The 15,327-nt window shown below is 43.9% G+C and overlaps 1 protein-coding gene across 1 annotated transcript in view; it reads right to left on the bottom strand.

The window, feature by feature from the left end:
• Positions 1-15,327, bottom strand: part of GRHL2 (grainyhead like transcription factor 2) — a 112,547-nt gene that overhangs the window by 46,760 nt on the left and 50,460 nt on the right. Inside the window, exon 9 of the mRNA XM_026659869.1 lies at positions 6,824-6,918. Coding sequence (XP_026515654.1) covers positions 6,824-6,918 — 95 coding nt within the window. The remainder of the gene's footprint in view (positions 1-6,823; positions 6,919-15,327) is intronic.

Raw genomic sequence — 15,327 nt, 5'->3', positions numbered from 1 at the left:
AAAAAAAAAAAAAAAAAAAAACGTGCGGGGCGGCCGGAGCCAGGGTGCAGGGGGACTCCCTGCGCTGCAGACGTGCCCCGGGCAGCGAAGTGCGCACCCCGGCTAGTGGGGGGGAGGGGAAGGGAACGGGGGGAGAGAGAGAGAAGGGGGGTGGCCAGGGCTTCCTTCAGCGGGGCGCTCGCCACGCGGCCCCTCCCGCAGCGCCGCCTGCCGGAAGGGCTCCGCGCTGCTCCGGTCGGCGGGCAGGGAAGGACGCGGGCTGCCCTGCTGGGCTTGCTGCAGACCTGGCACCGGCTGGGGCAGATGGGGCGCGCAGCCCGCTCCCAGCAGGGCACTCCCCTCCTTCATGCCGCCGCCCCCTACAGGGCCGCCGGAGCAGCGAACCAAAAAGAAAAAAAACCTGCGGGGCGGCCGGAGCGGCGAAGCAAAAAAAAAAAAAAAGGATTGGAGGGAAGCCGCCCCTTAGAATCTGCCGCCCCAAGCATGAGCTTGCTCGGCTGGTGCCTGGAGCCGGCCCTGTCTATAATACAGCAGAACGGACACTGCAGAAATATTAGCTTTTTATAGTCACACCGCCACTCCATGCTTAGTTTTTTGTTTTCCATCTTCCTTTACCAACATTAAAGGCTGCCTTCATGTTAAACTAGGTGAGAAACCAGCTCATCACCTTGCTCTTAAATATAGATATTCTGTGCATAAAGAGCAAGTGGGGGAATGAAAGTGAGATGGGTTACTCGCCAGATAAAATCCTTTTTTCCCATTCTAGTGACACTCCCTTAATACCTACAGTGTCTTTCTTCTGAGGAAGCTGGAGATGAGGCGTAACATGACTGGAAATCTCTTCTTCTGACTCCCCTGGGCCCCAGATTTAGCCAATAAATCCCATGGATTTAGCCTAAATAGGTAAGAAAAGTCCCCATCGAGAAGGAGGAGGAAGTGTGTGCTGACTGAGGACCTACTCCTGCTCTCACTCATCCGAGTAAGACAGTTGCTGTTGACTTCAGTGGCAGTAGGATCAAGTCCTGAAGGATCTTAATTGGCAAAAGAAAAGGATTCTTCTGACATGGAGCCGGATCCAAAGCCCACTAAAGTTGGTGGACAGATGCCCACTGAATTCAGTGTGCTATATATCGGGTTCATGGAGAATGATTCCTCTCCCTCTTCCAACCTACACTAAGGCTTGGTCTACACTTACCCCCCAAGTCGAAGTAAGGTACGCAAATTCAGCTACGTGAATAACGTAGCTGAATTCGACATACCTTACTTCGAACTTACCGCGGTTCAGACGCGGTCCACACGCGGCGGTCAGGCTCCCCGTCGACTCCGCGGTACTCCTCTCGTATAGCTGGAGTACCGCAGTCGACGGGGATCACTTCCTGGTTCGATTTATCGCGTCCAGACCAGACGCGATAAATCGAACTCGGAACTTCGATCCCCAGCCGCCGAACTAGCGGCTGGGTGTAGACAAGCCCTAAGGAACAGTGGGAAAATCAAGGATTACAGCAAGATGAGCTGGCTTTATTGAAGCTGTAATTCTCTTATAACCGAGGAGATAAAAGAGGTCTCTGTTTGAATTCTTTGTGTGTGTGTTTGTTCCTTTTACATCAGACCGAACTGATAGTCTGTGTGAAAGTTTTGGACAGCCTTCCCTTGCTGATGCCCAGATCTTGACGCCCTTACTCAGGCTGAGTAGTATCTTTCTCCTCAAATTGTTCCACTCAGCTGGAATATGGGAGGGAGGATCTGGCCCTAAATCAGCTGCCCACCAGGTGGAGCAGGCAATGATGGAGAAAGGAAAGATCTAACTTTGGAGATAGGGCATGTCTGAGCCTGGCTGAGTACATACCCACTGGTTTCAGGCTGGTTTATACTTGGCATGGCTCAGCTGTGCCTGCGCTTCTGCTACCAGCAGTACCGCAGCTGCACTGCTGTTTATACTCACGCTAGCTTGCTGAGAGCTAGAGCGAGCATGTGTACACAAGCAAGGGAATCACACCCCTAGCTCATAGTGTGTGTGCGCTAGCCAATACGTTTTAGTGTACGGTGGTAACTTGCAGCAAGTTGTACCTATCATGTTATCATATAATCTGCTAACTGCATCCCCCACATTTATCACTAACCATCTCATTCTTGTCAATACACATAGATTTCAAGTCCACTTTGAGTCAAATATTTGATGATCATGTCAATGAATAAGCACAGGCTACCATGCATTTCAACGAGCAACTCCTGCAGGAAACAGGTTTCCTAAACTTCATGCATAGAGCATGGCAGCACCGTTTGGTCCTAAAAAGACTCATTAGCTCCTATTATTTTAAATTCACAGTGATTTAAGTGAGAGTTGCCTTCTTAACGTTATGGAGAGGGAGTGACTGGAGTGGCATAGTGGGAGAAAGCTCCCTCGGCCATTCTGCTCCTATCTCACATGGAATGGCAGAGCCCTTACCACTCTAAAAACCCCTGTGTGCTGGCCGGGGATGGTTTGGCAGTATCAGTTGTGGCTGGTTACAGAATTGCCAACGCCAAGTAGCTAAAAATCAGGAGCCAGGCACCCAGAAATCATGAGGTTGGCTTTCAAATACTGAGTTTTAATAAAATAATAAATTTCATAGATTCCAAAGGCAGAGGGCACCATTATGATCATGTAAAAAGCAGCAGAGAGTCCTGTGGCACCTTTAAGACTAACAGATGTATTGGAGCATAAGCTTTCGTGGGTGAATACCCACTTCATCAGATGCATTATGATCATCTTATCTGACCTCCTGTTTAACACACGTCAAAATAATTCCTAGGGCATACCTTGGCCTCAGCTACACTGGCGCTGTACAGCGCTGCAACTTGCTGCGCTCAGAGGTGTGTAAACGCCCCCCCCCGAGCGCAGCGAGTACAGTGCTGTAAAGCGCCAGTGTAATCAGAGCCTGCAGCGCTGCACGCTCGCTCGCAGCGCTGCAAGCTATTCCCCTCGGAGAGGTGGAGTACATACAGCACTGCGAGAGAGCTCTCGCAGCGCTGGTGGCGCGACTACACTTGCGCTTCACAGCGCTGCCACGGCAGCGCTGGGAAGTCCCGAGTGTAGCCAAGGCCCTTGACGGAAAAGTTGTCAGTGATGGAGAGTCTGCCACAACCCTTGGTAAATTGTTCCAATTGTTAATTACTCTTACTATTAAAAATGAATGCTTTATTTCCAGTCTGAATTTGTCTAGCTTCAACTTCAAGCCATTGGCTCATGTTATACCTTTGTCTGCTAGCTTAAAAGCCCATTATCAAATATTTGTTCCCCGCGTAGGTACTCACGGACAGTAATCAAGTCACCCCTCAACCTCTTTGTTAATCTAAGTAGATCGAGCTCCGACAAAGCATCTTTTCTATCCTTTAATCATTCTTGTAGCTCTTCTCTGAACCCTCTCCAATTTATCAACATCCTTCTTGAATTGTGAGCACCAGTTCTGGACACAGTGTTCCAGCAGCAGTCACACCAGTGCCAAATACAGAGGTAAAACAACCTCTCTACTCCTACTTGCAATCCCCCTGTTTATGCACCAAAGGATCATGTTAGTCCTTTTGGCCACATCATACTGGGAGATCACGTTCAGCTGATTATTCACCACGACCCCTTTTTCAGAGCCACTGCTTCCCAGTATAGAGTCTCCCATCCTGTAAGTACGGCTTATGATACCTGGGTCTTTAATCCCCTCTCTTTCATTAAACAAAGAGACCTTGTGGCAGCTGCCTTTCTTTTTTCCCTTCTCTCCACGATGGAGAGAGCAGGAGGTGAAGGAGGCAGATTCCAGCCTCCCTTGTAGGAAGAGCCCCAAGTTGATTAGTCAATCTTTATTTGCAGGGAGAGGGGGGTCAGAAATGATTTTGGAGGGGCGTGTGAGGGGGTGTCAAATATTTTTGCAGGGCAGGGGGGTATCTAATTGCCAGCCCCACCACTTACTTTGGACACCAACTTCCCCTGGCCAGTGTCCTTACCGTTATCATGCTACTACCATATACACAAGGGTGCCAACAAGAGGGAGCTCTCTCTATGAGGGGTCCATGTAGCTCCGGCTCTCCCTTCCCACCTTGGATTTTCTTGGACATCCTGCTTTTCCTGGGCATGAGGTGACAGCAGGTTGGGTTGGAAGTCCTACAGGAATTTTTCATGGCAACTAGGCCAAGTACAAATATATCATTTAACAAGGCCCAGGGTCTGAAGGAACTTGGGAGCTTTTCAGCACCTTTGTTTTAAAGATGTGTTGACCGTATTTTTTCTTCTACAATGGATTAAATATAAAAATCTCTCTTAAAATAAACTCAGTGTTCCCAGTTCAGTCCACAAACAGCGGGGAGAATGGGAGCTAAGGCTGCTGCTCAGTTCTGAGTGCAGCCTGCTCCGAGTAGAATGCTGCTGTGGTAGGATGCAGTGGTGACCTAGGCTGTGAGTGTATCTGTCCCTTCTGGGTTTGTCAGCCCCTTTGTGCTACATTAGTACAGTGGGGTTTGTATTTAAATGAAGCTGGGCCCATAATCTATTGAGCACTGACAGTGTTCAATATTTATTATTATTTCTAGATCTCTAAAAAGCTTTTTTACACTGCACATTTTGCTTGCTGATAAAAGCTTAGAGAATACAAGCTTGTTTTTAGCATTACCTACAGCTTTTCATTTCTCACACATATCATTGCATCCGCACAGCTTAAAGTAATGACCTGCATGCCAATACAAAATTGGAAAAGCCCAGAAATTGCCAGTTGAAATCCAGCTAAGCATTAATAGGTGAAAGTTTAGATAAACTCACACTGATTTAGGTAGCCATATAATCTCTACATGAATACGCACTCAATCCAATCTCTGATTAACTGTGTCTCCATGAATAAATTATGTTAGTCAGAATTTACATCTATTCCTGCAGGCTGGAATGCTCCCATCTAAGAGAGCTGTGCAGGAACCAGATTTTTCATTTTGCACGAAAATCCACAATTTTGAATGTTTTTCAGTTTTGAAACAGAATAAAAACAAAAAGAATTAGAATATTTCTACCCAACAAAATTTAGGAAAAATTCATTTCTGATCAGTTCAAGAAAAAAGCCCATTTTTTGTTTCCCTTCCTGTCTCCTCCCACCCCCCCACAGAAGAGTTGTAAATGAAAAATGTTCACCAGCTGTAGCAGTAGCTTTTGTTCTCAATAGCAAAATCCACCTCCTTCGAAACAGGAAACTCAGGAAAAAAATATCACTTGCCCTTCTTGCATTCATTCGTAGTTACTCCTGATGGACGGTCAGATTCCTGCACTAGTGCTGGGTCCCCTTCACTGGTTCTAAAGCTATTTTCCTCACTTTTACATGACCATATGATTGCATGTTGTATCAGTATATGACAGGGTAGTGGGGCCTAGGCGTCCAGACTCTCGCATCATATGGCATGACCCTTTTAAGATTTTGGGAGGTTTTGATGTATGCAAAGACAGGAAATAAGAGGTACTGGTGGAAAAGAAGCAGTCCCAGGAAAAAGCAGTGTTTGGGAGAAAAATCCATTACTGTTTCTGTAAGGGCCCAGGAACCTTGCAGAGTGGGCTGGGCAAAGCTCCCCTCTCACCCAGCCAATTGGGGATGAGTTGAGAGAAGGGAACTGGCATAAAGCCGCCTGCCTCCTACCTCATAGCAGGGCAGACATCAGCAGGAGAAGGCTGCCTGCTGAACCCTCTGAACTTGAGGTCTAATTAGGGAAAAGGAGCCAGCTGAAGGAGAAGCTGGCTAAGGCCCTACAGCCGGCCTAAGTTACAACCCAGCTCCAGGGAAGAGAGCTGGGGACTCCTGGCCTAAGAAACAGTGACTATTTGAAGTACAGCCCAAGCTTCAGGAAGGGGACTGGGGAGGCCTTCTGATCAGAACTCTCATGTGGATCCAAAGTGGGGGTGAACTGGGGCACCTAATGAACTGAGTTACACTTTGTAGAAAGACTTAACCAGTCAGACCCCACCAAGGGTGTACATGTTTTGAATCATAGTCTTGGTAATTGATTGACAAACCCAAGTGAGCTTTGAATGCAATGCACCTGCAGAGCCATGAGAGACCACAAGGGGTATACTACAGGGAAGAGCCCCTGTGACACTCATTCATCCTTTCCCTTAAACTGTAGTACTGTACCAAGTTCCTAAATGTGTCTGAATTATAATGAAAATACTTTGACAGCCTTGGATGATGGATTCCACAGAAATGTAAAGAGCTTAACAAAGATTAATTAAGCCTTATGATGACACCACTTATGAGACAGAAGAGGTATACTAGACTCATGTCCATCTACAACGCCACTGAAAACAATGGCACGCAGATCACGGAGGGCATAATTTGGCTTGCAGAATCTTTCTTACTGGTGATGATGCATGAAAAGGGAAGACCCCAGCTTGAGTCTCAGATCCCAGCTTGGGTTGGCAGATCTGGCAGTTAGAAAAAAACCACCCTTTTATCATGTGTAAAACTGAGCATATTTTATATGGAAATTATTGAAAGTCAATAAATATGGACCCAAACTATACCATTTTTACAGTCATTTTTTTGCACTGAACCTCACTTTAGTAGACAGGGACCTGGCTATATTTGAAACATTCCTCCAGGAGTCTCCTCCTGATGGGCTCCTACTCTCACACATCACCTGGCCTTGTACAGATTCCACCACCACACCATAAGTCAGTGAGTGACCAAGCTTTTACTGTGCTGGCTTTGAGGATGTGGAACTTGCTCACTTCTGTCTTTCGTATGCTTGTTAATGATGTATGGGATGGAAGGTGATATTTATAAATAGCATAATAACAATAAATTCACTCTGTGCTACAACTCACCTTGGCTTCGTCATTGACGTCCCAAGTAAAGGACACAGCATTGTATGCAATTTCTTCAATATTCCCAATGGTGTTAAAGCTCTCCTTGTAGTCAGCTGTAAGACACAACCAATAAAAATGACTTTAAGAACAGGGTTCTATCATTTATCTTCATAGTTCACAGATTCTTCTGCAAGGTTGTCCTTTGCCTTTTCATGCAGGTATGTCTAGGGGGTCAGGAAAAGCTATGGTGCTGCTCATGTTTCATTATTAAAAATCTGATTTACAAAGATGTAAGCTTTCAGCTGTTCAGAGTAATAAATCTTCCTGGAGCCGTACTCTTTATTACACTGTGCTAGCTGTATTTTTACTGGAGACTTTATTGTTAACGTGGAACCGGTGTTTCTGTATTGAGAATGAGTGTGTGTGCTTGTTAACTTGGCAGTAGGAAGGAAAGGCTGAAACTGGGAAGTTAAACAAGGTAATGGGAACATTAAAAAGAACATTTAATCCTTTATGGAAACGCATGGAGCCGAGGAGACCAATGAGCCTTGCAACGAAGTTTGAGGAAGGCTTGCAACATGCTATGCAAGTATTATTCTGGCATCCATCTGCCAGCATTTTTTTTTTGAGGGGAGAGGGAGGAGTATTCTCTCCTTTCTCCACCCTCCTGCACTGCGGACTTTGCAAAGGAACTTTTCTTTCACAGTGCAGGAAAAGTCATGTCTCCAGAGAACTCACATCTCAACTCCAGTGGTATAATACTCTATCTGGGAAGGAAGAGCTCAATGGGGAATTAAGATACAAAGCAGAATGCCTTTACCGGGGGCGGCGGCGGGGGGGAGGGAGCAGTGTGACTCTTCACATTTATAGTTTGCAATGCAGCCTCTCTGTGGTTTCTCTTCCTCCAAACCCTTCTTCCTATACCATGGGGAAGTTTAGCAGCAATTGTTTGGAATAAGTAACAATGAACAAGCACATACTCTTTCATTATCAAACTATTTGGAATATATGTTTTAGATAAACACAAGTTCACTTTAGTCAAACACAAGTGGTTGGGCTCAATACAGTGATAACTGGGTGAAACTGAATGGCCTGTGATTTACAGGAGGTCAGATTGGATGATCTAATGATCCATCTGTGCTTAAACTCTCTAAAGCTAATTTATTTAGATAAGAAATCCTCAGAGGAGGAAGATAAAATGGTTTTGAATTGTTGGTTAAAAAGACAATTAAATTTTAAAAATGCAAACAAACAAAACATTTCTACTGGTTTTTGTGACTAGGAACACTGGCCTGCCCAAGTTTATAGTGGAGATGTGAGGAAAAACTAGGACCTGATCTTCCACTCCTCTAAGGAAAAGGGAGCGTAGTCAGGGACTTCAATGTAAGCAGAATCAAGCCACTACAATAGTTTAGATACCACAAGACTTCAATAAACCGATTGTTGTGTAGCGTGCAGGCAAATGGCTGTACCAGCATGGAGCCCTGCTGAAGTCAGTTTGAGTATTTACAGGTTACCCAGCCAAGATGATGTGCCGATTCCCAGGGCCCCAGTTCTTCAAATGGTCCCATCCAATTCCCTTTGAGTCAATGGGAGTTAAGGATGCTCAGCACCTCTCAGGACCACTCAGATTCTCTCCCTTGAGCAGGAAAGAATCTCTGAAATAGTAACTGGGGTTTAGGGAGGAATTTGAAGAAGGAGAAAGATTTTTGTCGATTTCTAGTCATTGAGGACCTGATCCAAAGCCCACTGAAGTCAGTGGCAGTCTTTCTGCTGGCTTCAGTGGGCTTTGGATTAAGCCCTTGGGGTTCACTTTTGCTTCCAGTGAAATCAACAAGAGTTTGCCACTGGTCTCCTTGAGCCCTTACTGCCAGATGCTACTTTACATGATTTTTTTTTAAAAGCTCTGATAGATTCATTGAAAGCAGAAGCAAGGCCTGCTCTACAGCAGATCCAGCTTTTACGTTTCTGTAGAATAAAAAGGATGAACCCATTTCTAAATCCAGGCCTACAGCATGAATGTATGTTATATTGGGACTCCACTATTAGACCACCACAGCCTGGATAACTGCATTTTTACTATTCATTATTGATCAAAGGATGAGAATTCCTCTTAACAAGCAAGCTTTCCTGGCATTAAGTTTCTCATAGTTCTGAATACATTTAAAGACATGATCACTTTAACAAACAAGCAAGCTCAGGTGATCATCAGAGAAAAGGCATATATATATTATAAATAGCTTCTTTCCAATTTGACCAGAAAGTTTTGTTTCTTTTGCAATTTAAATAAACAAACAAATAATTCACCACCAACTGCCAAACAAAAAATCCTGCTTGTTTTTATGTTAGATATATCAGGAATGTGTCCAGTGGTGTCCCCAGTGCAGTGGTTACAAACTCTCTCTGCTTTCTGATAACTGAAGGTGCAGGGCATTGGATTTTTAACAAAGGGATATTTTCTTCCAAAAATTTTATTGGCATTAACAAAAACAAACAAACAAACAAAAAATCCATGAGTGTTTAAGAATAAACAAAAACAAAAGTAACCAAACATATCCCCCCCTCAATTAATTGGTTTTTGCTTCCTTTGGACCTATGATGTCATAACCCTATTAATACTCTAGTCATCCAAAGAGTATTGAAAGGGGAAAACCCAATGTAAGTGAGACCTGAATTTCTAAGGTAGAATGCAGCAGGAAAAAAATTGTGGGAGAAGGAAGCACGAATATGGGAGATTTCAGCTTTTCTTTATACATCACAGAAGCAGAAAGGGACAATAACCCATTTTTCTCCTTTATCAGTCTCCTTTAATATTTCTGTTCCATATCTAATCACAGATTAAAAGCTTTCAGATTCTTCAAAAAGAAAATGTGTAGACCTTCCATGGGACATATGCTGCCCAAGAATCTCTTGAGAGCTATAATTGGACTCAGTACCAGAGGGCTGAGATTACTCAATGTAATAACCTTTATCTTAACTTTTACCTGCATCTGCACTTTAAAAGCATGTTGATTCATAGCTTTGTACTCAGTTGTATAAAGAGAATGTTTTACATTCTGTAAGTGACGGCCCTATATGAATTTGGTATTCTTTTTCTCAACCTTGTTATTCCTTTAAGAAAAATGAACATTATCTAGGTTTTCAAAAAATAATTAAGAAGCAACAATAATTTCAAGTACGCTTGCATGGCAAAAGTGCCAGTGTTGTGGGTGTGATAAGGGAGAGAACTATAATTCATATAAAATTCTCTGCTTTGAAGCACAGGGATGCTGTCTGGACTAGTGAAACAACACGCCTGGAATGCTTGAAACAGTTTGGATCAAAGAATTCAGAACGTTCAGACCACAGGCATGGCATGAAACTTTCAATGAGGTCAAGCAATTGGACACAGTGAATGTGTATAGAGACGGTCTCTGGGCTTTTTTATCCCCACTGTGAACACAGGTCATCTTTCTAAATGAACACATTGACTTTCCTGTAAGCAAGAAGAATTAGGAGATATACATATGTAGTTTAATATGCACATGCACCCACCTTCCCACCCACCTCTTTGGTTTATGATTCACCCAAAAATGCCTTGTGCAAATGATTGCTGCACATGAGCATGCTGTGTAGGTGTATCTTGGAAAGGGATGAACAAGATGTCTTGTAAAGACATATGTTTTCTTCATGTAAAAGACAATAAGTACCCACCATCCCACCAGCATCTCTCTTCCCCCAAAACACCCCCCACTCCATTTCCTTAATTGCCATACACAAATCTCAGGAAATGTGTGACATGCCATTTAACAGCAGAGCTGCACATCATTCCCTCCAGCTCAAAGATAACTAAAGATGCCAGAGCAGATAAATCAGCATTCCTGGTTTTGAAAATGACTTACTGTAGCTGTTTTAAGCAACAATCTGGTTGAGGCCTCTAGATGCTACCTCAGTATAAATGTTAACTAACGAAAAACCGTCATTTAGAAATCATTTCCATGGATATTGGAAAGTTGCCATCATTATACTTTCTCCTCTCAAGCTGCTACTGCTTTAACAGAAATAGAAAATTGGGGTTCTTTGATATGCAAGAAAATGGCTCTGCAAGAATTATTTCCATTTTGTTTGGAAAATTCTACACGAAACCAATATTGAAATTTGCAGTCTATTAAAACACTATAAATTCATAACTTGGGTACAAGCTTGCATGGATAATATGCTATGGGTAACTGTTTTTGTTTTAAGCATCCAAATGATACCAATATTAAGTAAAATGTAGGTAAAACTGTACCACTGTTGGTCATATTATGGTATCAATCCTGGCCAAATGATTACACCGTGTTGTAATGTAATCTGCTTCTATGCTCCATTGTTTTTGAAGAGAAAGTCAGTGCACTGTGGGATGTCTGAGCATGTAAGTGTTAAAAGGTCAGAAATATTTCCCAGTCCTCCTACGGAAGAAAAGAGGTGAGGTGGAAGTGCCTACCTCCTTTTCCGCAAAAATCCATACCTACATTTAGCCTTGATTTTGCAAAGCTCCTTTGCTCCCTGCTAATTAAGGGCTTAAGCCCTTAAATCCTTTCTTATATAGAACAGTACTTAAGCAACTGCTTAAGTTTAAGCATGTGCTTGTCCCATTAAAGTAATTGGTACTTAAGCTTATACTTAGAGTTAAGTATATGCTTAGGGACTTTGGATGGGGAGATAGAACTCTAAGGTAGATATACTGGGCTCCTATTGCTGTAGAATTGAAATATCTCACAATCTTTAGCATACTTATCCTCCCAATACTCTATGTAGTAGGAAAGTGCTCTTAGCCCCATTTTACAGATAAGGCACAGAGAGTTAATTGATTTGGGCAAGGTCACAAGTCTGTAGTGGAACAGGGAATTGAACAAAGGTCTCGAAAGTCCCCACCTAACACCTTAGCCACTGGACCATTCTTCCACCCTAGCTGGAGCACTAAATCAAAGTGTACAAACTTAACCACCCCTATGTATCTGGAGTGAGCTGGAGCAGGCTACCCAGCTTCCCCCTTGCCCCAAGAAGACAACCTTACATCAGAAAGAGAAGTGTTCTTCAGGGACAGCCCTAAGTCTTAGGGGAAGGCAGAGAAAGGATACTGAGTCTATCAGAAGCCATTTGTATTTTGGGGCTGGGTATGTGTATGAATGTTATCTAAATATTTGGACTCCTGAATATAGACATCATCCAAATATCAACTGATTCTCCCTCCCACTGCTAGTCCCAATATAAGCTAAGAATCCCTCCCACTGCTAGCTGTTCAACAGTTAGACCCACAGGAAATCAGCAAGTATGACACACTGCACTGCTGAAGGTGAGACAGTGCTTATAGTTATCCTTCAGAAGGCTCATCTTTTCAGCAGCAAGGGGGGAAAAGGAGTCTTCAGTTTGCAAAGTGTCCGGAGTGTTTTCTTCAGACTCCCTCTGCCTCTGTTTGGTCTCTCCAGCCTTCAGGTGCATAACTGAGGAGTGGGAAAATCGACTTCTTGCAAGTTCCAGGGGTTGTCAATACAAATTTGCATCATTTCAGCATTTGATTTATTGCTAACACACATATCTTCTTTTAATGGAAGACAAAAAGGGAGTGACAAGCTGTTCACTTGTGCTCTGGCTTCACTCCATGCTCTCAATACTGAAGCCAATCTGAACACTGAGACTGAGACATCAACCTGCCATGGAACCTTAGTTCATTCACATGATCAGTAGATGATGCTTTTCTGCAAACTTCACAGCTGAGATGAGCCCAAGCCAACCCCCCAGATCTGGACTCTCCTGAATTTGGGTAAAAGTTGGCTCCACATCTGCAGTTTGCAGCTCAAGCCTATCTCTAATTCAAAGAAGCAGAACAATGCACAGAAGCTGATGACAGGAGTATCTAAAAAGAAGTAACGTGATGGAATATTGGCACAGACACATGGACACCAGAGCGGCTAGCAGGTATCGCAGCTGGAACCTTCAGCACCAGCCCCTATTATCTGAGCTAAAGGAATTACTCCTTTAGCTCTGAGCACCATTGTTGTTCTGTAGGCCACGCTTCATATTAAGGATATATTAATGAATAGTTTATAAAGGATTAGTGAATGATTAATAGAGGTAATAAGCATGTAACAGGCATGAATAATATGTGACATAGAGGGCTATAAGTAAGGCTGCGATTTAGTCAGGGAGATCACCGTGACTTCCAAAGACCTCTGTGACTTCAGCCAGCGCTGGCTGGGAGCTGCAGGGTCCCCTGCCAGCTGTGGGGTACTCCCGCAGCTCCCGACCACCATGGCTGGCAGGGGGGAGCCCTGCAGCTCCCCCACTGCTCCTGGCCACCACGGGTCGCAGAGGGGACTCACGCCGCTCCCTGCCCCCGCGGGTGGCAGGGGAGACCTGCGCCACTTCCCGCCGCTGCGAGTGGCAGGGGGGACCCAGCGGCAAGGAATTCCCACTGCTTATTGCCTCCCGGGAGGTAGGGGGGACCCGGTGGCAGGGGGGACCCCCACTGCTCCCATGCACTGCGGGCAGCAAGACAGACCCCCGGAGCTCCCGGCAGGGGGGACCCCGGCAGCTCCCAGCTCCAGCGGGGGGACCTTGGAGTTCCCAACCCTCTCTTCCCCCAGCTGCCCAGGCTACCCATTTTGTCATGGGTATTTTTAGTAAAAGTCAAGGACAGGTCACAGGCTTCCATGAATTTTTCATTATTGCCTGTGACCTGTCAGTGACTTTTACTAAAAATATCCATGACAAAAACTTAGCATTAGCTATAAGCACATCAGTACAAGGTGTTATAGATGGTTATAACAAGCTATGGCAATTTACTACAACATAAATTAATCATTTCTTAATATTTTATAAACTATCCTGTATTTTTAATATGAAGTTTATACAATATGCGTTACTTGTACCACGCCTAAAAATGTTGTAGGTGCCTCAGGAAAGATAGCTAGACAATACCTCAAAGTGCTTACAAGCTGGAGTATAGAAATGACCCAGCCAGTTAGTATGAGAACAGACCAGAAAGGAGCTTCTTGGACCAGCCACTAGCAGGAGACATGATCACAAACACTAACCAGTTTATTGTTATGTTAGCACCCTTGAGAACGAGAATTCTTCCACTCCAAGAGAAAGCTGGTAGCTATTGAATTATCTTTAAGAAGGCCCTGATATTGTACTCTAGATGCAACAGAAACAGAAGCATGAGGAATAATAAACTGACTATAAATAATAAGCATTACAAAGATCAAAGTGTGTTCATTAGTTAACACCCAGATCTGCATGCAAATACAATTTCATGAAAATTAGACACAATGTTGCATAACGTCTTCTGCCTCTGTCACGGCTTGGCCCTCTGTGTGGAATAGATGTAGCATACACTAAGGACCGAGTTATTATGTCCCATGAAAAAGAAAAGTGCAGCTTCTTTTGCGGAGCACAGTGTTTGAAAGCTCACGTATGAACTATACTTGACAATCATTTTGTTCCGAAGTGGCAGCATCACTTGTGACACCAGCAGTTTGGGAAGCCCAATGTCCAAAATTTTAATTCTTGATTAAAGGAAAATCTGTTTTGTAAATATTTTATTTGGCAATGGTAACCACCAAAGAGCTTATTTCAATAGCACTTAGCTGAAATACCATACAGCAGTGCCTAGAGTGCTGGAGCTTATTCCTGAGAAATGTTTTGGCAAAGTTTAGATCCATGTTAAATGGTTCTCGTGTTTGACATTGAACATTGTATCATTAAACCTAGTTATTCCAGGCTTCATGCAAGTTTACTTAAAACTACAGATAGGAGTGCCTGGAAGTCAGTGACGGCCTATTTCTCTTCAAATTAATACAAATGTAAAAGACATTAATTTTAGCATATATAACACACTGCTTATGCACAGCATTCATTTTGCTGTACTCCGGTATACTGAACACACACTGTAGATTTACTTGTTTGGGCAAGGGGCCTAAAATGTATCAATTAAACCATTGTGAAATCCTGGTCCATTGAAGTCAGTAGGAATTTCACCCCATGTCATCAAAGGTGCAAAGGTATGAACATTGGTACTGCAGCATGTATATACTAGTACCAAAATATACAGCTTTAAACAATAGTTGTGACATGATACAACTTCTCTCTACATTTGCTCTGTTAGAGTATTTCCTATGACAACTAAACAGACAGATTTATTTGGCCTGGGAGCTGAAAGGGAATTTTTAATTAATCTTCCTCAACGGATGGACAGTTTTCAACTTGAGTCACTGGGGCCAGGTTGGTAGGAAGGAACTCAGTAACAGCACCTTAGTAGCTCTCACCAAATAGGTGGGTTTCTAAACAATCCTCGTCTGAGGCCTTGTCTATACTACACAATTACACTGCAGTAATTACTCCATTTTTTCATGTCCACGCTATCCTCCTTCTGCTGGTGGCGCGCATCCTCACCAGGAGCCCTTCCACTCATTTATGAAGGGAGTGTGGGGAGCTGAGAGCCCGGGCTCTCAGTGCCCGGCAGCTGGCAGCTCGGCAGGGAGACTCCAGCTTTGAGC

The sequence above is a fragment of the Terrapene carolina genome, unplaced genomic scaffold (assembly GCF_002925995.2).
Source record: "Terrapene carolina triunguis isolate 2854851 unplaced genomic scaffold, T_m_triunguis-2.0 Scaffold58, whole genome shotgun sequence".
Lineage (NCBI taxonomy): Eukaryota > Metazoa > Chordata > Testudines > Emydidae > Terrapene > Terrapene triunguis.
The sequence above is the reverse complement of the archived record's forward strand: the minus strand, read 5'-3'. Positions and strand labels throughout refer to the sequence as shown.